Source organism: Aythya fuligula, chromosome 4 (genome assembly GCF_009819795.1).
Source record: "Aythya fuligula isolate bAytFul2 chromosome 4, bAytFul2.pri, whole genome shotgun sequence".
In the NCBI taxonomy this organism is placed as follows: domain Eukaryota; kingdom Metazoa; phylum Chordata; class Aves; order Anseriformes; family Anatidae; genus Aythya; species Aythya fuligula.
In genome coordinates, this window is record NC_045562.1 from 71,139,260 (window position 1) to 71,162,115 (window position 22,856).

General features: G+C 44.1%; 1 protein-coding gene across 1 annotated transcript; it reads right to left on the minus strand.

Annotated features, from left to right (window-relative positions):
* Positions 1-9,200: 9,200 nt before the first annotated feature.
* LOC116488934 (zinc finger matrin-type protein 1-like) lies at positions 9,201-22,559 on the minus strand. The gene is given in 6 exon segments (XM_032186937.1): positions 9,201-9,985; positions 10,960-11,070; positions 12,260-12,502; positions 13,195-13,369; positions 15,139-15,245; positions 22,493-22,559. Coding segments are annotated over 6 exon segments (1,488 nt in total).
* Between the last annotated feature and the right edge of the window lie 297 nt (positions 22,560-22,856).

Consider the following 22,856-nt stretch of genomic DNA (forward strand, 5'->3'; position numbering starts at 1 on the left):
AGGGTGGGAGAGCACCACTGGTGGGAAATGTTCTTTGGCTGGTCCCCCACCGCCACTGGCATCTTCAACGCTCTCCTGCATCCCGTTGTGATCATCCTGCTCATGCAGGCCTGCGTGTGCTTTGCCATGGTGGCCACTTGTTACTGGATAAGGCAGGTGAGGCTCTGCATCGACAGCCAGCTGAACCAACTGGGGCTGGCCAAGCGCCTCCTACCATAGTCAAGGGCAAGACTGGGTTGGCCTCTGTGTTTGCCACCAAGAAGAACCCTTTGCTCCGCTGTTGGCTGCAACCCAGCAGGCGTTGAGCGGTGGGGACACACGCCATACCAGACCTTGACGTGAGGGGTGGCCTCCTCTGTTATAAGAGGGCCTCCCGGGAGCGGCGAGCGGGCCAAGCAGCCTGCGGTTGGCTTGGATCACAGAATGGTAGAGGTTGGAAGGGACCTCTTGAGATGATCTGGTCCAACCCCCCTGCTCAAGCGGGGCCACCCAGAGCAGATTGCCTAGGACTGTGTCCAGTTGGGTTTCTGACTATTTCTGCAGATGGAGCCTCCACAACCTCTCTGGGCAACCTGTTCCAGTGCTTGATTACCCTCCCAGTAAAAAAAGTAAGAGTTAGCTTAAGAAACTTTCCTTTGAATGTCCCAGCTCCAAATGCTAATGAGAAGAAGCTGCTCTTGTGTGTGATTTAAGACTCCTTAAGCAGAGAAGAAGGGGTTAGGGAAAGCCAAGGACAGTGTCTTTGGAAGGAAACTGAAGGGAATGTAATGCCTGAGTGCAGAAAAGCAGCCACTGAAGATGGCAGAAGTGTTACCAGCCTCAGAGACTTGGAAAGATGACAATAAGAACTGAGCAGAACAAACAACCCTGTAATCACTTTGGACTCAAAGGAGCAGAATCCACACGGACCTTTGCAGCGACCCTCTCTGGGCTCCCAAGACTCCCAGGACGTCTGGCCAACGGATTGGTGAGATTTTGGGTTTGGAGCCTGGACTTCACCGCTTTGCTTTGCTTAGTTTTGCTTTGCTTAGTAGTGCATGTACCCAATAAAATTGTCTGGTAGAGGAACAACTGTTCAGTCTCTGCGTGTTCACTTCCCAGGTTTGTAACTTTAGCTACACTGGTAAAGAGAAATTCTGGTTAAAAACAAAGGATGTGATGTGCTTTTTTTTTTTTTTTTTTTTTCCCATTACCAGGCCAAAATGACTCCTTTGCTTTTTGCCTGCAGCATATTCACTGAAACACAAGGATTTCTGCCTTGAAGGGCCCTGAGCTGGCATTACAGCTCACATCCACACAAACACAGTGCCCCCTTCGTTCGGCCTCTCCTGTCCTGCAACCCCTGCCTCTGAATTAGAAAAAGCCTTCAAATATACAGGGGGGAGGGGGCTCAGGTTACTTTAAAACACCGGCAATTCAAAAAATAAAAATAAAATGTTCAAAAAATAAAAATAAAATCATCCGTCGGAGGTGCTGCTGCAGTGCATTGAGCAGACAAAAAGCCCTTTGCAATGCAGACGGAAAGCACAAGATTAAAACACTGCCCTGTAAGCCAACAGGCAACTACTGGGCTAGAGACAGTCATGTACATCCCCTGCTGGTTTTGCCCCTGTCCTCTGGAGCAGAGGGGGATCTATGCAGATCACACAGCTTCTGAAGATCATCGGAGACTTTCCAGCCCTTGTGCCTGCCCCGTGAAAACCAACCAAACAAAACCAACCCACCAAACGAAAACATTTGATAGATCTTGGAATTATTATTATTAATTTTATTCTCCCTGCTGAAGCCCCGAGGACTGTCAGGGCTGCTGAAGCTCATTTTATACCTCCTCGGGCAGGGCCAGGCAGAAGCTGGCCGATTTCTGTCCGTCTGCCAGAGCTGCTCTCCCCACCAGCAGCATTTGGACCAGCGTCGCCCTTCTGCACCAACTTTGTCTCTCGGACCCATGGCTTAGCCATGGCTCTCCTCCCACCCTGTCCCTTTCTCTCACCCACCTTTTCCACCTGTAAATTTCACCCTTCACCGTGTGTTTTCCACCTTCCCTAATGCCCGCCAGACACTGGCCCCTCGTATTTCCAACCTGTACATTTACTGCAGAGGTGACCCAGCGTAACGGAGCAGTAAGAAGGGAGGAGAAAGCCCCAGGGACAGACACAACCAGGCAGTGATGTACTGCAGCGTGCTGCAATGAATGGCTGGTCACCATTTATTAGGTACTGTCTGTATTGTTTTTTTTTGGGGGGGGCCTGATGGAATAAATTAATTTTAGGAGGTGGAATAAAGGACATCAGGATTCAGAGACCCAGTGAGGAGAGCTGTTGGAGAGCCAAAACACTGGAATGTGGGGCAGGTTCTGGGTCGTGCTGATTTTTTCCTGCTTTGCAGAGTCCCAGAGAAATGCTGTGATGTGCTGGCACTCAGTGTGAAGGAAGATGCTGGATTTATCTCCCACAGCAGCCTCGGGAAGTGATGGGCTATACATCAGCCTGCCCGAGAAGGGACCATAAATAACCCCGTGGGGACTTCGTTTACTCGTAGGAGCAGTGCAAGGACTGAGGTTATACCCTGCAGAGGGGAATGCAGGCAATTCATGGGGGTTTGCTCTTGAAAAATAAAACACGATGGAAACGATTTCCAGTTTTGAGAGAGAGCTGTCATGGGCACAACTTGAGCATGGCAAAATTAACACAGGGCTGTGTAATTAAGGTGTAGGCCTTCCACAGCGTGGGGCAATCAAAATGTCCTTGTCCCACAGCCACTTTCAGCAGCTCAACCTTTGCAGATTTCCTGAGGACATAAACAAACAGAACACGCCATCAGGTCGTTTAATGACTGCCCTGTTTCCACAGCCACCCTTACATCGATTAAAGGCCAGGAGTTTCAAACCTGGATGCCTAACGCAAGGCACCCAAACCTCCTTTTAGACAACTCATTCGCCTGCCTGTGATTTTTAGTGCCTGTAGCCAGAGGTGCCTAATGGGGATGCAGGTGCTTATTTATTAGCAATTTCAAGGCTGTTTGGATGGTGCTGGCCTAGGCTTACATTTGCTGATCCCCTCTGAAGGCTCTTGTCTTATCCACGTTGTTTCTGAAGCATAAATGCAACAAATCCATCACGCTGGGGGGCTCCCAGTGCTTTAGCCTCACCCTGCTAGCAAATGTTGTGGTAATGCTACACCTGATTGCTTGTGTTTGCCTACCCAAACAGCGCCAGAGCACCCTACAGATATTATTAAAGCAGAAAAATAAATGGAAAAAAAAAAACAAACAAACAAGGTGAGCCTGGAGGTGGGTGAGCCTGCACCGTGGAGGCTGGGGTGGCCACCAGCTCTTGGGTATGGTCTCAGCCTTCTTTTCTCTGCTAACTGGTGCTTCTCGTTGTGTTGAGCACAGAGGGAAGATGAAAGGCTGTGCCCGGCAAGCCCCCTGCTCTCAGATGTGCTGCAGGCAGCCGGCGATGCTCAGCTCTGCTGCAGGCATCGTGCACGGGTGGCACTCTCTTAGGTGAGTGTGGTCTGAGGTCTTCTTTTGCCAAGCTAGAAAAAAAGAAGAAGAAAAAGCTGTAAACAAAGCAGGAGGCAGGCAGCCAAGCATCTGGCATGACCTCCTGTGGCAGGTGTGAGAGGTATTTTTCTTAGAGCAAAGCCCTCTCCGCACAATCCTGTCATTGTGAGGGGGACTCTAAGGAAGCTTGCTCTGGGCTGCGAGGGCAGAGAGACTCACAGAGAGACACGGAAAGGCAGGGAAGGGACACTCATCCTGAGAGTCACGGATCACAAGCACCAACATGAGTTATCTGGCCCAGGAACTTCAGGGTGCATGCAGATGTTGCAGCCAAGGCGTTGTCCAAGACAAAACCCACGTGCATTGAGGGCATCCTGCACGGTCCCTTGATCTGGGCTTGCACACAGCTGCAGCAACACCAGCTCTGTTGATTTCTACAAGGTAAAAGAGCCAGATCTTTCAGGGAGCTGAGCAGTTTGACATCTCAATGGTCACCCAACACCTCTCCCAGGCGGCTCCGGCCTCCTGCCCTGCAGAAGGTGGGGCAGCACAAAGCACAAAGTGAGAGACTTGAAGCTGCACAAAGCAAGAGACTTGAAGCTGGGACTTCCAGGCCCCCAGACAGCCCCACAGACAAACGCTACAGTTCAGCATCACTTGGGAGCAGGGCAAGCACGCTGCATTCGTGTCCTCTTTCCCTCCTCTCCTTTTCACCAATGCAGGGAAAAGCTGCGCTGTTTGCACTACCTATTTGCTTATCCAAAGCCAACTTTATGAGAATGTACCAAATATAATTTAGTTTGCACCTGAAACCGAACAAATATAAGGATACAGACTTCACAGAATTGATTAGCACTGAGGAAAGTGTGTATATGTGCTGTGGTCCTTCGGTGTGTTATTTCCTGCCGACGTTACCAACACAAGGGAGTGAACACAAATAGAAATCGTGATTTCTGCCAACTTGTACACAAAGGGAAGGTTTTGCCACTGCAGCTCAGCAAGAGCATCAAGAGGCTGGTGTAATGCAACGAGAGAAGAAATATTTCAAGGGAAAAAGCTTAGTTCTGAACAAGTACCACATTTAAGATACTATTTCTCATACAGCACCCTACTAACAGTAAACGTGCTTCACCCTGTGGAGCTAGAGTTTATAGTGCGGGTGGTTTGGAGGTGCCTAGCACTAAGCTTTGGGGAGAACAACTTTATTTAAACTGTTTGCTAAGTGCCAGAAGTGCAGCAGCACCAGCAGTGCCCAGAACACACCTTTAACCAGAATCATTCTGAATTCTAAGAAATCCTATTTCCTTTTAAAGTTCTCCTTTGAATCACCCCTCCTGCCCACGCCCGGACTTTCAGTCTTCCCCACAGATCTTGGAGGAAAAAAAAACACAACGCACCACTTCTTCCCCCTTTCTGCCCTCGATATTTTAATTTTATTTCAAGCTTTCATGTCTTAAGCAGAGCAAAGTAGGCTCCTGCAGGTGTTTAGGGCTTAGAACCCAAAACATCATTCACTTGTGGAAATTGAGACTTACACCCGAACAGCAGGGATTTCAACACACACACAGCAGCAATCCTGGGCAGGCATTTTGCTGTAGCTCCGAGAAAACTATTCAATAGGAGTTAATGCCTAAATCTTCATGAGAAATAACTGCTGGAATAGCAATTCATTGCTTTCAGCTGGAAATTGATGATCTCTCTGAAATAAAATATAGAATAGCATTGCTCTTATTTTTTTTTCCCCAATAGCTTTTCTGCAGGAAGATTTATGGCACTGTACCTACTTTTGGTTCCTTATATATATATTTTTTTTGTGACTCGTTTTTGTGCTACCAGCATTCTGCACCAGTTCAGCTGTATAGTCATCTAGGTTAAAAAGGACCCTGATCCTAGCTGCTCCTCACCTCAAAACACCAGCGGGATAGGGAATGGGTACAGCTGGAAGGACACGAGCACAGCTGGCAGGGCTGAACCCTCCTCCCTCGGGCTGTTCCCGCTGGTGGATGAGAAGATTTAAGATGCTAAGGCTCAAAAAGCTGCAGCTGGACGAGCTCATCTGGCACCAGGGGCTCAGTGAGTCGTTAGTCCCACCAGAAGCTCATGGAAGAGAAAACCCAAATCCCTCAGTCCCCAGCCTGGTGCTTTAATCTCTGTGCTCTGGCCGGTGACCAGAGCCATTAAGCATGCTGTCAGCTTCTGGCCAGCAGCTCTGCTCTGAAAAACACACCTTAATTCAGTTAAACTGCTAATAGTACCTCCAGCGAGCTCAAACGCTGGTTGCACGCTGCAATCTGATTGCAGAGAAACGTGCTGAATTGGAGATGTGGCTACAGGCACCGCACTCGAGTGCTGCACCTGGTTTTCAGCTGAAACGCTCTCAGGCTTTAGAAAAATGCCCTCGGACCAGCTCGCAGCTGGGGGATGCCCCAGGGGTAGGGTTAGCTCGGGAGGTGGCAGCGCTCTCAGCGTGCCTGGCTGAAACCACAGCCAGAGTTCAGGGTGTGCAGGGTGACTGCAGCGGTTCTCCCTTTTATCTTGAGACCTGAAACGAGATCCTTCCCCGGTAAAACCAACTTCTTGCTCACTTTACGGGACGCAGAAGGAGATGTCCTGTTTCAGTTGTGGTCTTTCTCAAATGTACCTAGCACTAGGATCTCACTATGAATGTTTTCACGTGCTGCTGCCGGTCATAAAGAGGAAAAAAACTGTAAAAAAAAGTCATAAAAGGGAAACCAAACAATTAAAAAGTGACAGCATCTTGCAGAAGAGCACGTTCATACTGCTCTGCACAGGACACTAAAGCTGACAGCTGCTTTCAGAGGTGAGCACTGAGGCTCCACATGTTTCATTGAACAAGACTCCAACGGCTTGAGGCATTTCTTGTTACCCCTGCTCACGCAGAAGGCTGCCTGGCCTCCCCCTGATGCTCGCTGCCCTTACTGGGGTTCAAGCTGAAGTTTGCTTGTTTGAGGTAGTTGTCGGAGGGGACCCACAAAGATCATTGAACTGAAATGCTTTGACAGCTTTAATGAGAAGAGATGAACAGAATTAGCTTTCACTATGCAGAATTGTATTCATTTGCTACCAAGAAGTAAAAAAAAAGACATATTTACAATAAAGGGTAAATAAAGCCATCAGTCTTTGCCTAGTGTTTTAAAATGCCTAGCATGTAGATAGATAATGGCACGAGTGTGACAGGCTAGGAACAAGGCAATCAAGAAACACACGAACAATAATTATTCATGACTTTAGAAGACTGGACATACGTTATCTAATACAGAGCTGTATGTCACTTGTGCTAGATGAGACAACCTGCTATGTCTCATTTGCAGCATTTACATCATAGATTGATCTTTGTTTCATTAAAATATGGCAAGAGCACTTCTTTCGGGATCTTATCATCTCATGTTTGATGCTAAGAAGCTTTGTTTAGTGCTATTCTACCTTGCTTGTGGAACTGCTTTCCAGTGGGTGGGGCAGGAAGGTATGGAGCCCAAATACAGATTTGGGAACAATCCCTGAAAGAACAGAAGAAAGTCCCAAATCATGCTTTTCCTGTATTTTCAGAGCTGTTGATCTCTAGCTCTCTGGCACTTACGTCCCTTCAACAAATCTGCTCCTTGTGTACATGCAGAGTACCCCATCACGGTCTTACCACCTGCTGGAGGTCCAATTGTTTCCTTAGACTGACTTCCTAAGGAAAGGAAGAGTGCATGACCATACAGAAAAAGTGTTTCCTACTAAGACACAGGCCATAATTGTACAGTCCCATCTGTCAGAGTAGCAGAAATATCAAAGATCTTGCAGTGCCCCAAAGCTGAAATGGGTGTCCTGGGAGAACAAGTCATTATTTGTCTTACATGGGAAGCAAGCTACAGCACTGCTCAGGTTACTCCCAGAGCCATGTTATTCTCAGAACCTATAAAGACAGAGTGCTTAAAAATGTCCTCAGATGCACTGCAGGCCACTGCAAGCAGCCTGCAATTTGCAGTTTTCAACTGCTCACAGCTATTGCCAACAGTTAACGTAACTTATGATTGACCCTGCTCTCTTCCCAAATAAATAATGAGGAAAGCAGTTATTATCGTGTGACCTGAGGCTCCCTCATCAGAAGAGCAGGGGTTAAGGAAAGCCAAGAAGGAATCCTTTGAAAGACACAGAAAGGCACGCAATTACCGAGTGAGGAAAAATAGCTACCGGGGAAAGAAAAGGCATTATCATCCTCAAAGAAGGTTAGAAACGGGGACCAGAGCAAGGACTCTACATCCACCTTAAAGCTGAAACCTCATGGACCTCTGTCACCAGGTTCCTGAGACTGCTAGGACAAACTTCTGAGCAGTGAATTGTTACTGGCACCTTCGTGTTCCTGCTCAACTTCGTATGGCTGTGCATGACTCTAGTCAAGCTTGACTGCTAGAGGATGGACCACGTTACCTGACAGCTCAGATGCCAACTGCTCAGATTTATTACATTAGCAAACAGCAACCCTAAACCCAGGACTGCAACCTACAACTAAACAAATACTTAAGAAAAACACAGTACTTTATTCACAAGGCTTTTCAACCTACTTCTTCCTGCAAAACCAAAACAAACCAGCCAGAATTCAAGGCTTGAGGGCTCTGGTCTCTATGCCACCCCACCCCACAACCACCACAACAAGAAGATTCAGTTGGGCAGATACACCGAAAGCAGCAGCTCAGCACAGGTGCCCCTACAAACAGACTACCCAGTGGTGCAACTTGACAACGTGGGGCTTTCAGATCCCACATCAAGGCTAAGAAAAAGCTTTCTTGCAGCCTGAAGGCACTGAGAGAAATGAAATGGTGTCACAACATTGCTTTTAAATACATAAGACAAACGCAGGACATCAGTTCATGTGCCACAATAAGGCAAGTCCGTATTATGAATGAAGGTCTGATGACACTATTTAAAACAAATAAAAGGTGTTACTGATTCTTCAGAGTATTATTTGGGTCACAGATCTAGCTTCATTCTAACGTCCCTCCTGTAAATTACTTTGAGTGAGTGAAGCAGAAAAGAGCCTCATGTTAGCTATTACTTTTGCGTATTGCACCTTTTCTGGGTTTTCAAAATTAAACTAAGAATCAGGATTACAATCAGAAAAATTAATTTATTAGATGTAAATCTGACAACCAGTTGCATATTTAATAAACCTTTTTAACTCTCAGAAACATGTGGAATAAAATAACAGTAGCAAATAAGATCTGGAATCAAAAGTCTTTCATGGTCTTCTTTAAGAGTTGTCCGTGAAACGTTACAGATGTAGCCAGGAACACTGTGATGCCCTTACTTATTGTGCCGACCTCATGTACTTTCCTGCAAAACTAAAAGAAATTTCTATTAATATTAGGACAAAAAAGCTATACATTTGGGTGAATTTCCAAGAATATTCTGTAAACTACAGTCCCTTATCTGAGGAATATTCCAGAAGAGATTACAGACTTTCAAGGTCACATCACTGCAATGGCTGGTGTACATGTAACAACGAACAATTGATTCATACCTACTATCCAAAAGCCTGGCATAAGACTGGCTTCTCCTTGCTTCCAGATTGGAACAAAGCCTTTTTTTTTTTTTTTAGCAGACAACAACAGCACAACAGCCACTGCACTTTACAGAGTGCTTTAGAGAAACTACAACCAGAATCAGCTTCTTAAAGCTAAACAAAACCTGTATCAGTATCCAAAGATGGATTAATCCCAAAGTAGCTCTTCTTCTGTTTTGCCATCTGTCTGTGGCTTCTCTTCATCCTTTCTGTGCTTAGTGCTCTCTTTCTCAGCAGGGTTTTGTTCAAGTCTTTCGCCTTTATAAGGCTTTGATTTCTTCTCATTTACCAAGTCTACGTCAAATTTAATTCGCTTTTGCCTCTCGTTTTCTTTTCCAAAATCTGCATATTCACTACTTTCCTTCCTTTTTGGTGTTGTGGCTTCTTTCTTACACTTCAGCTCTTCACTAATGTATTTTTCATCCTTGCTATGTTTTATCTGAAGTTTCTGTTCACTGTAGCAGCTGGTAAAAGTTTCATCAACCTCAAGTTTGCAGTAGTCTTTAGATTCTGCAACTGACTGGCTAAAGCCTTTATCTGTGATGGTGTCCACCTCAGATGCTTGCTCTCCTGCACAGAGTCCCACGTTACAATTAGGTGTCTTTTCCAGTGCATGCTCACAAGCTGATGGCCAACTGGGCGATCTCTTTTCCCCAGTATTTGGAGGTGACTGGGTTTCTGAGAAAATGTTGGAGTGCCAGCCTTGTTCACGCTTAAAGGTTGAAGACACAACCCCACCGAGGTCAATTCCTCCTTTGGCATCTTTATCTTGAAACTCTTCCTCTTCTGCTGTTCTCAAATATGTTCTTTGCTCTAGACCTGTAGCTTTCGGAACTTGAATGCAATCTGTTAATTCATAAGTCTTCTTTGAATTCTCCGTGAGATTGACAACCATTGTTGCTCTGCATACATTGGATAGAAAAATCACAGTTATTAATATGGATCAATTTGCTTAGGATTTGTTGAGTTAAAAAAAAAAGTCAGGAGGGCAGAAAGACATGCATAATAAAATTATTTATATTTCCAGAGTTACAAAAAGAACATATTCCAAGTGTGTTGCTCTCTGTACCTACATGAAACCTCTTATACATGATCGTATTTCCAAATCAGCTGAAATGACAGGGAACAGATTCAGTCCCACTACTGTGGTTATATTATTATTGCACCTTCACTTAAAATGTCTTATCAATATGTCTAACATGAAAGCAATTTTGATATTTGGCCTACTTGCATAGCAATCTCAAAAAAGATAGATCTTAAATCACCACAATATCCATTCTGCAATTACCACAGGCTACGGTGCCTGTTCTGGGTTAAAGGGAAAGTAAGAACTATCATCTATCCCACAAATCATCTTATGCCAAAGGTAAGATGCATGCTGATGAACCTTTAAGTTCACTGAACAGTCAGTGGAGACCTGGCACTTTTCAGGATTAAGGTCTATTTGCTCTGTCAACAGGAATCTTAGATTTCAGACCATTTCCTTCTAGGCTGACTACGCACTGAGTGCCAAAATGCTGCTGTCCCCAGAGAAACAAATATTTGGGGATAGTAAAAGAAGTGGGAAAACCACAAGGTTCAGGACCTTTTTTGTGGGCTGCCATCGAAGCTGCAGCTGTAGGAACTCCAAGAGTGAACATCAGTCGTAAGTATGATGCTTAAAACAGACAGTGACCCTTAAAGGCAATAAACCAAACCAAAACCAAATTAAAACAAAAACAGTAAAAAAAAAAATCCCACAAGAACAACAAAACCAAAAAACCACAATAACTGGTCAAAGTCCCTTAACAGCAGACAGCTGGGCTACTGAAGAAAGCAAAGTCTTTAGTAGAAACTTGAAAGTAGAAGCTATAGAGGAAGAGTAACAAAAGACTCAGTGACTTACCTCATCTGGTGTTTTTTCCCTTGCACGTGGGACTGGTACATTTCTATAGATGAAAACATGACATTACAAACACGGCACGTGTAAGGACCACGCCAAGCCACAGAGAATAAGGAATCTGTAGGTTAGAAAGACTGCAAATGAAATGCAAAACTCATCACAATCCTCCCCCTCCATGCAAGAGTCCTAACATGATGTTCCCATAATCAGCTCCTACAGACATATACAACGTCCCTGCTGCAACATCTCAATTTTACACTAGAACAGTATTCATGAAGAGAGCTGTACAGCTGCAGTTTAACCATTTTCAAGTACTAACAAAGAATACTTCTGATGACGGCAATGATTTAAGGTAATTCTAGTGAACTGTTACCAAATGCTGATAAGAAAGAACTGTACTGAAAAATTAAATAGTACTGTAAGCACCTGACCCAAAGCAGGCACCAATAGACACCAGTCAGTCCGGATTCACACTGATCTTGTCTGAATTTAAACATTAAGTGCTCAAACATTCACAAAACATTGGCTCAACTCTGACAAGAAGATGCTGAGAGAACTGTCAAACAGTACATTACGAATACAGGATGCAGAGACAGCCAAATACAAGTTAAGGCGCTTGTATTTTTGAGGTTGTCATGCTCTCTTCTCTTACAAGCTGTGTTACTCATAGACATAAGTATATAAAATAATTAAAAAAAAAAAACACCAAGTCATTGTTTTCCCCATGCAAACCCAAGAGCAAAGCGCAGTGTTAATTCCAATGGGCTGCTGCTTTGCATCAAAATGCACCATTTTCTTTAAATTATAGCATAACTTATTGAATGACAATGACTTGAAACAACGACTTCTGAGTATCAAGTGGGATTTTGAATTCTTTACTAAAGGAAGGATCAACTCTTCTGTTGCACAAGCCCAGATGATCAACAGTTCTGTTACAGAAGACCCACTAAAATAAATGCAAGTTGCACTGGTACAACACCAGGGTCTTGGACACAGTGCTAGAGCTGGAGGCTGTCCTGATGGGAGGCTGGAGAATGATGACCATTTAGGAAACAAATTTCCTTACGTGGGAAGACTGAAGGAATTACAGCAATCAGTGTGGTGAACAGAAGATTAATGAATTATAAGAATTAAAGCTGTCAGAGACAAAGAGCTCCAGCATTTCACTGACTGAACAGAAAGGAAGACATGAACTTGTTCTGCAGCAAAGGAGAAGTCTCTCATTTCCTTGCACGAATCAGAGCAGCCCCTTGCACAAATCAGCACTAACTACTCAAGCTGTCCCCACTTGCTCATGTTCTGCTTACCATTTATTCTGACTTCTGCAAGCAGAGCTTCGTCTCCCAGCTCCTCCATTATTTTTTTCCGTGCTATGTTTCTTCTGTGTTTCTTCCCAACATAATGCTGCTGGGCTGAGAACAGATTATCGAAGGGAGCACAGCAGAGCCGGCAGTACTTCGTATCGTTTAACTCCAAACTCGTGCTGGAGGTTGCAAACTCCTCAGCTTTCAAAGGCAGCAAGGGCTTCTCAGCTGACGGCTTCTGTAAAGCTGGAGAGATGGAAGCAGAGGATAAACCTGCTGATGGCACAGCAAAGGAAGGGCTAAACCAATTCCATGGGCAAAGTAGGTAATTGCAGAACGATGGAGCTGGAAGGGAGAACAGCCTGCTGGGGGCTGAACTGAGCCTATCAAGTCCCTTAGTCCTTACAAAGATACAAGAGCACGATGTGATAAGGAACACATGGAATATTCAGAAACCCCACCATTAAATACCAGTATCAGTCAACTCTGTTCGATGGCTGCTCACTCTAAGGGACTTGAACAGTCCAAGAAGAGACTTACCCTGCAGAGGGCGAGTTCAGCAACTTGTACAGAACTAACACCAGTTCAGTGTTGCTTGAGGACTTTTTATTTTTTAATTTAACAATTTATCAGAGTAACATCTTGTAGGACTGCAGTGAATATTTTGAGCAACTGCAAGCATCTTTCATCAATAAAAAAATCAGAAATATTTGCCTTTAGCTAGAAAGATTAAGAATTTGAAAGAAAGGTTCCCCAGCTTCAGAGTTTCACCAGGTATTTTGTATCTTTGTTTATCCACCCAAGGAGTTACCATGCCACAGCTCCATAACTTCGGCAGAACAGAAGGCCGAGAGACATGCAGGTGTAGGAAGACACCTCTGTATTTGTTTCAGAGAGTAACAGGAAAGCACATGCAATGCAGATTATTCAGTTCTTACCAGGAACAGGCTGTGTGCTCTGTACTGCCATCAGGACTTTGTCTCTTGATGCTTGTTTCAGGTTTTTAGCGTGGATCTTTCCCAGGTAGTGAGACAATGCAGTAATTGGGCAGGAAAAAAACATGTTGCAGAGACTGCAGTATTTGTTTTTATCTGCTTCACCACTCCCATGCACCTGAAAACAGGCAAGAGCAAGCTCAGTCATAAGCACTTAGTGAAGGACAAGAAAACAGTTTAGTTAGCGACAAAGACGAATAGTCACCTGAAAATTAATATAGTTTGTCTTCTTCTTTTTGCCATGCTCCTGCCTCTCTTCTTTCTCAGCGTGCATTTGGGTGTAAAGGCAAACTTTCCGAGTATGCTTTTTGCTCTGAGAAGAGATTGGAATTATTCCTGTTTCATTAACACGGGGCCAAGCAGTATAATAACCAGCGACTGGGACTTCATTCATCCAAAATTGCCTTCTACGCATGCCAAACTGCATTTGTATAGGGCAGAGCCACAACCAGACAAAGGCCAGCTCATGTGACAACACCATTCTTTAATCAGTAATACAGTATTTAGCACTACTCCTAACATTTTGCCTCAGGCAGCCCTAAGAGTCACCTACTCTCAACACCCTGGGGAACCAAAAATCCTTACACACCCTCCTACAAACACAGACACTAAACCAGGTATGGAAGGGAACGTGTCCATGCCACAGAGCAGGTCCACTGAGCTCTTTTAATGCTAAACCTGGTGGGTTTGACATCAAGGCCATCCTGAGTAGCGGCACAGAGGACTGACAGGCAGCACGACCTGATTTACCTTCTTAAAGAAGCCTGGTCTCCCTGGAGAAGGTGACAATCTCCAGCATTGAGCAAGTCTGTGGAGATTTCTGCTGCGCATTCATTAGTCCAGTAACCTCAAATCCCATATTATGTATACTTCCCTCATCTGTGATTATTTATTAATTCTTAGATGCTTTCTCAGTGCATCACTCCTGCACTTCTAACATACTTACCCACATGCCACGCTATACACTGGTAACACAGAAAGTCAAACAAGTGGCTTGTCTTTTTCTAATCCAATGCTTTCCAAGTGGCTGTTAAGGATTCTGAGGAGCTACAGAGGAAATCATATCACTATTACCAAAGACAAAGAGGTCCTATCACACCTGGCTAGACAACACAAAGAGAATTGAGGAGAAAGAGTCAGTTACTTCCATCTCGATTCATCTTGCAATGGTGAAGTGAGGTAACTTTGTAATTGCATCTTTTATCCCCAGCTGGATTTGGATCCAAGAAAGAGAAACTCAAATTGAGAGTCTGGACTCTCAGTTTGACAGGACAAGTGCTGCTGAACATAAATCAAAGTCAGGAAGTAGGACAGCTTGCAAGACTTGAATCTTAATTAATAACGTGAATAACAAGAAAGACACCAGAGAGCAACTGACATTGTGAAGTAACTCTGGCAAGAAGATAGAAATGTCTGTGCATGCAAACCATCAATATCAAGTTTCAAAATAAAGCTCAATTTCCTGTGTGGACAGCAATATCCCAAGGCACACACTTGTTCCAGGAAACTCCTTCAGCACAATTCATACAACCTGCCTCACGCAGACACCCACAGACAGAGCAGCACGTGTGTGTCTCTGGGTGAAGATAAATGAACTCCTCTGTAGTTAGCATTGCTCCATGCTGTCCGTATGTTCTGGGCTCACGCGGGGTAGATCTGCTTCAATCCCATACACAGCATTGCCTGAACCTGCTCAATTCCTTCTATAATTGCCCTGCAACACGTAGGTGATTGCCCTTCAATATCACAACATTTAAACCTGGTTAATGGCTAAGCTTTAAGAAAGACTATGAAAAGCCTTGAGTAGCTTTTTATAACACCATACAGAAACCCCAAAGAAACCCAAACCCCAGCGCATGCTAGGAGAAGTCCTCCCTTCCAGCCTACCTCATAGTGGGACATCCTTTGGGACTCAGACTGCAGTACTGCCCTGCAAACCTTACAGAAAGCGTCGGTGAACAGGTCCTTCCTCGTTGCCTCGTCTAAAATGTCTTCTAAACACAGAGAAAAAAACAAAAAACATCGGTCAGTAGACAGGACAAAGTATATTTGTATGTCTTTGCTTACTCAAAATATGAATACTCACTTGCAGCAGAAGACACTTGAATATTCACGTGCAGCAGAAGACGAGGGAACCAATTTTCACCCCCTCAATAACACCATGCCCTGTTGTGGCTTCAAGGCAATGCTGCAGAGCCACCCAAACCTTCCTCCTTACAGAGGTATTGCTCTCATGGCCTTAAATATTACTGTAAGTGTACCTGGACTTGAAAAAGAAGGAAGATAAAGCATCTTCATAGGGTTTTCAGCTCCCTTCAAATAGGGAAATGTTGGAAATACTAGATTAATGGCTTAAGAAAAGGTTTTTAGCTGGACTGGGTCACACAGTTAGTTAAATACAGGGATACCATTTAAAAAAAAAGATATAAAGAAAGTCTGGGAGTAGCTCAATACATGAGAAAGGCCAGGAGGTAGCTTCAGAAGCTTCCAAAGGTTGTCAGAGAAACCATTTTATTTTATTTTATTTTATTTTATTTTATTTTATTTTATTTTATTTTATTTTTTTAAAGTTAAATGGAGAAAAACTGCTCCAACGGTTTGTTTCGATTTTCTTGCCCTGTTCCCCCTTAACTCATGGCATGGACACACTTCAATTCTTACTGAGATTGGCCCAGACTTAGAGGTAATTCTGAATAATATTATGTGAAGGCACATTTGATCTGGGGGGACACCTTCATCAGCACTTAAAAGCAGGGATCACATCAATCAAGAGCATTAAAACACTTTTGGAGCAGCTGGAGCTGGCTCTGCTCTGACACAGGGGCAGCTGCTCACAGAGGCCACCCCTAACCCCCAAACCCATGCCAATACAAAGGGGAAATATTGTGGAAAGTACCACCACGTCCTAACTGTCTTGTAACGAACGGCACGGAGGCAAATTAATTCAGGAATAAATCAGCATCACTCCCACTAAAACCCCAACCAGGCTGGGAGATGAAAACGGTCTTCGGTCTGACCTGGGCAGCTGCAGTCCCCTTCCCAGCAGGGATCTCACACATCAGCAGCCCTCTCAAGTAGATAAGGGGACAGTTGGAGGCCTCACTGTTCCAAAAATAAGGTAGGAGCTTGAGAAAAACAGGATGGGCAGTGTGAGAACAGTAAAACAAAGATCACAGGTTCTCAAAATATAAGAAAAGGCAAAAAAAAAAAAAAAAAAGGGAAAAGGGAGAAATTAAAGGGTTGCAAAAAAAGAAAAATTGCACATATATGGTATAGAGGAGCAACGAGTAGCTTGTGAACCTGTAGTACTCAGCCATGAGGAAACAGGGGAGGTGATCAGGTGTCGGGAAATAGGGAATAAAAGGTTGGGATTTGTTTAATACAATGCACTCCTAATTGGCAGGACGCCTGCTGTTGCAATCACGAATAAAACAGCTTCACAGAAGATCCTGTCTGAAGAAAATTGTTTGAGATCTTTCTCACAAACTTGAGGTCTTCAGCCTTCGGATTCAGAAGACGTCTTTCCTGGCAATGAAGAGAAACTTAAAAAAAAAAAAAACAACCAACACAGCTTACCTTACAGCTTGCAACCACACTATCAGAAACTTTTCAGAGATTTAATCAAAAGCGGCAGCCTTGCAGGGCTGCTGTTTGACCTCCTCATTTTGGTGCCCCCGAAACGTTTACTGGTATCCTGAATTCAGAGTAATTCTTTGAACAAGCTTCTGGCTATTAAAAAAAGATGGCTCTGCTGCCAAGCAGACCAACTGCTGTTTGTCACAAAGGGACAGCTCCTTAATAAAGGGATATGGAAAAAGGTTTTAGAAATAGATGACGTTTTTAAAAATGCAAGCTATAGACTGTCATGCCACATGATAGAGACAACCAGCAGTAATAATGTAATTTCTAGGGTATTTTTTCCCCTCTTATTTTCATTTTAATGGCATTATTGGTTCATGTCGTTCTCTGTGGGTCTCACGGCCTGTCCTTGCCCCGGTTTTCTCAGCTCTGTGATGAGACCTGTGGCACACACTCCTGCCACAGACTTCATGTTTTGTGAAGTTCACTGGCATCTCAGAGACAACAAGCTACAGCAACAGCAAACGTGAACAGCAGCTGGTGTAGCTAAGAGGATGCACAACATGAGGATTCATGTACGGGAGTTTCTGGCAATCAGGGGATAAATCTGATCCCACTGAAACACCAAGAAGAGCTTTGTGAGTGACTTTAACCCTACCATATAACCTCATATGCTTGCCAGCTCCCAGTCATGCCAGCACAAAGATCCCCCCAAACCCTCACAGATGTAATGCAGTGCTCCTGCAAAGCGTGGAGCACTCCACAGGGCTGGAAACCAGCGTGCAGTTCTTGGTTTGTAGGTGTCTAGGCCGGATTAGACCCCTTTTTAGTGCGTATTTTCACAGAAAATAGGGACACCAAGCACACAATAACATGAGTACAATTTAACATGGGTCACACAGAAGCTTTATTAACTACTACCATAGCAAGAAAACATTCAGATGAGGATTTCTCCCACCTGATGGCTGGGACCTGACTTACACCCTTTTTCAGAGCAAAGAAAAGTGAGAAAAGAAAAAAAAAAATCATCCTAATGTTAACAAAATCAGGTACCCATCTCTGGGGATGGGCTCCTTCAGCAGCTTGTTAGCTGCCACAGCTGAGGACACGGAGAGATGGCTCCTGGTGGAGCCTGGAGGAGTGGTGCACCCAGCATTATCTTAGCCCAGAAGTGGGAGCAGGAAGAAATCACAGCCATTTCCAGCTGTAAGTCAGAAGGAATGTTCTTTTAGTTAGCATAACCTTCTTAGCCATACCTCTCAAATCATAAACGTTAATAATTTTACCACCACAGCAGGAATCCCAGCCTGTTTCAGGTCTAGGCTCTTTTCCAGGTACCCTGAAGGTTACCTTAGGTAGGTGGAACCTCCACAAAATACCCAAACCATTCCCTTCCTGGGCTCTCAAATGCCTGCAGCTCTGACCTAAACACCACCACGCACCAAATGAATTCTAAGGCTGCTTCTTATCCCACTGCTATTTCCCCATCCACCCAAATCGCTTTCTTAATAGCACAGATTTAAAAATGCTTACAGGTATTGATACTTCTGGATGACTGTCTGAAACCACGCTGCATGGCTGCAGCACAAACAGCTCATTTGAGACCTGAGGATGAGATCAAGAAAGCAAACATCAAATCTGGGTATCTACAGAAGGGAGGACTGAGCTGTTAATTGGCATCCAGAAACCTCCAGAGATCTATTTCATGCTGTTTTTTAAATGTAGGGAATAAACCCAGCCTAAATCAGTAGGCAATGAGGAACATGTTCCTAAAACACGCTCAACATGACTGTCTCAGTATTCAAAACACTGAAATATCAGTACTGAGAAGGCAACGGGAGAGCAGGTACTCAGTATCAATTCAAATAAATAAATAGAAGTGGCTAATAATAAGGAATCAGACTGAGCCACTGTCTGAACTGAAAGCCCAATATTTGCTTACTGCTTCTCAATTCCCATTTACCAGCTTAGAAGCACATTTAGCATTTTTTTTTAGTTTTTATTTTTATTGAATTGCCGTGCTATTGAAGAAATGTATTAAAACACCGATGTGAGAAGGCTCGGGAACAGTTTTAACACGATTGTACTTGTCTATTTGTACTACTTGGAAGAAGTTCCAAGATGTTTGTCTTTTTCCAATTTTAAACCTTTGCTGTTTTCTTGCTCTTGCTAGGTAAATTTTAGAGTTTTTGTGGTATGCCATGTAGGAAAGGCAGGGGAAATAATGCCATCCCTCTGGGCAATATGAAGTTGATAATACTAAAACTAATTAAAATATCAGAAGCCAGGTAATTTAAAAGATAGACTGTTCAACCTAAGATTTTCTACCACTTGATTAAAAAGGAAACACAACTCAGCCTCAGACTAACATTAATTTTTCCTCCTCAGTTCTTGAGGGTAGAGAAGACAGCAGGAAGAATAATGTAGGAAGGAAAAAGTACGAGCTAGACAAATCCCTAAAGGCAAAGGCACCAAGTTTCAATTTCAAGGTATTCAGCCTGGAAAATAACACAGCCGAGTTCTGCCCTCAAATGCCAGCAGCAAACATAGCATCTTTATGAGAAATAAGCAGATATACACGAATCAAGTCCAACAGTAGCATGCCCTCAAGAGAGGAAATATTGACGGGCGTTGTTTTCTTGTTTTACAAACCCTTTCACAGGGCTGGCTCCAGGGTATGCTCCGTGCTGGCAGCATCTTCATGTGATGTGCAAACTCTGCTTGTTATTAGGTGATCGTATTCCTCCTAAGTAACAGGATGAAAGATGTACAAAAGCTTGACTACTGGAAGCAGCAGCTGTCCAAACCTGCGGGCAGACAGCATCACTGACATCCAGCCGCTTTTGGTCACGATACAGCAGGCAGACGTGGCCACTGTACGGTGGGGATCAGAAAGCAATCTTAGAAATTACCTGGAACAGACATCCACAGACACCCAACTCAGAAAGGGCAGGCAAAGATAACAGACTTTAAAACCCTTATCAAACACACTCAGGTGTGGTATTACAGAACTGGATTCCTGGATGAGAAGGGGAGGCTGAACCAAACTGATTTCTATTTCCACAGCTAGGTAAAGGCATTTCTCCAAGGAAGCAATACTGTAGGACTAGATGTTAATTTTCTCTAGTGAGTTTAGTCCCTGAATATTGTTTTGTATGATTTTTGTCCCCTTTCAAAGCTCAGGTGATTGTAAAACTAACAAATAGCAGACTGGATTCTGTTGTTTGAAAATGAGAGCTGTAAAACTGAACTTCCAGCACATTTCATAAACTGGATTCATCACCCAAAATGCAAGACTGACTTCTTATTTCCACAGAATACCATAACAAGACAACCTCCAAACATTTACACACATCTTCAAATATGTTATTGCAGATTTCTATATTTTATATCTACATGCTATCACAGATTTGCTTGACACATCCCTAAGCCTGTACATAAGCACAGGCCTTTGGAGCATACAACACCACCACCAAACCAGGGGTTAAAGTTAGCATTGCCCAAACTTTCTGAAACTAAATCAAGACAGTGCTAAAAGCCTTTTATGGATCCATGATCTGCCCTGACACACAACAGAAGGAGCTTACAATTGATGGGAAACACAACGCTCACCCTTTTGCCCAGGGTAAATGGTAACAAGACACTTTGTCAGCTCTCTTCGGCAGCTCTCTGAAGGAAACAGAAAATGTTTTAAAGCATTAAGATGGAAGTACATGAATTTTTCTCCCTCTTGGCCCACTTCCATCCACCACCCTGTCTCTGACCTCTGCTCCCTGTCTCCTATCATACCCAGGGGAGGCAGATCAGCATCCCACAGCTTGAAACACATTGAAATCAGCTATTCTGCCTTTATTTTTATAAAAAGGTAACCTTCTAGTGTTAAGTATCAACTGACTTTTACTATGGTAAGTTGCTCAGGATTTCAGGAAAAATAAATCAAAGATATGCTATTTTTAAGTCTCTATGGACATATTTAAATCCAGGTGCACTTTTTTGAGACAGTCAAAACATTAATAGGGTGCAACAGAAAGCTTATTAAAGTCTATAGTGGGAGGCTGGTTCCTTTTAAAAACAGACCTAATGCATTAGATTTGTTAAATACTGCAGGATAAGTTGCTAGTTCCCTTGCCAGTCATTAACTTATTTCCTTAGGATAACAGAACTGTTTCCCTATCCACTCCTTGGGTCTTAAGAACACACAAAAAAAAACCACAGCCCTGACTCCCCGCCTCGTAAATGCTCTGAGGTGGGTTAAGACAAGTTACCTACCCTTCAGCCAGGTTCTCTCCTGACAGATAAGTGCTCCCATAAGATTGTACAACAGGTAGCAGTTCTTGCAGTGCTATTTCTCAGCCTAGTTTCAGTGTTATTTAAGAGGAATTGTGGAACGCTGGCTGAGAAACATGAGCTGTGAATTGGTACCCAATTTGTTTTATTTCTTCTCTGGTAGGTGGAGGATGGAGATGTGCAAAATAAAAAAGGATGGAGATGGGAAAATTAGTAATGTAGAACGTAAGCACGTGCTGCATACTGAGTCTTGAAAAAGGAAATGTGTTTGTAAACTACAGATTAACTGCACTCTTGCAGGTACCAAGTGTTATTATCTGGTTGCTACTGAACCCAAAGAAACCCCTGAAGATAAACAAACCACTAAACCAATACTACATATTTAAAAATGTGTAGATTTGTGAAGAAATCAGCAAGAACTGTTGCCACAGAAAGTTTCCAAGGCCAAAACTTATTGCTAAGTTTGTACTTAAGACAAGGATACCTGCCCTCTCTCCCTTAACAAACTTTAAAAACAGAAATTTGTCAGTGATGTCCACTTATATAGCTCTGCTTAGCCCAGACATGAACCAACTGTGTATCCAGCAATCCCTGCAGTGTGGCTAACCACCAGCCTCATACCTTTTGAGCACTGAAAGTCAGGGAGCGAGCTGCCTCTACCCAGCGAGGAGCTCAGAAACACTACCCTCAGGACCCTTAAAATCCCTTGAAATTCCTCGAAAATGGAATTCAAGCCTAAACAAAACACGGGTGTATTCATAACTTGCCCCAGGTATATTCTTTGGAGGAGTGTACCTCATTCTGCCGCTTTTTTCTCCCCCAGCAAGGTGCCTGCTTGCAATAGCTGCCAGTTTCTCTCACAGCCAAACAGCCAAGGGTGATTAATTCCTCTGGAGTTATTTCTGTTTACCAGAGCACTACTAAATTTAACCGACAATGGGGAAATCCGCTCTTAGTAGATGTTTTACATATTTAACAAAAGACCATGTTTATGCATTGCTAAGTTTGTGGCTAGCTTAAAAAAAAATACAATACATAAACAAAACCAACCAAAAAATACCAACTGAACAAAAATCCATAAACCAGCCCAGTCAATGACTATAAAAACATGAACCAAAGCCTTCCAACGCGTGAATATTGTACACCCATTATGCATGGTTTGGCATTCCTGGAAGTTCACCACTGTTTTTAGCCATTTGCTAGCTTTTTAGCAGGATGTTATTCCACAGGATGGCTTATATCTGGGAAGGAGAGGACAGCACAACCATGTTCCAGCCACCTCCACCATAATAACAGTGTAAATGTACTAAAACCATCCAATTATTTAAATTCAAACGTATTATAAACCCTCCTCCCTCTCCCCGGGGCCACTCACCTCCGCGGTCGTGCTGGGGCTGCGGGGCCGCCTCCTGCTGCCGCTCCCGGCCCCCCTCAGCCGCCATGTCCCCTCAGAGCCCCCTTCACGGCCACGGCTCCACCACCAGGGCCGCCTTGACCGAGCCCCGAGGGCCGGGACACCTCAGCGGGCTCCTCCTTTGACCCAGCCCGGCTTCATCCTCATCCCCCGCGGGGCCCAGCCCAGCCTGCCCCGGCCTCCGCCTCCCCTCAGGGCCATCAGCCTGAACGGCGACTGCAGGCTTCGTCCCGGGGTCTCCACCCCACACCTGTACCCAAAACACTCCCCAAAACATCCCCCCAGAAACATCCCCAAACGCAGCCAGCCCTCTCTTTGTCTTCAA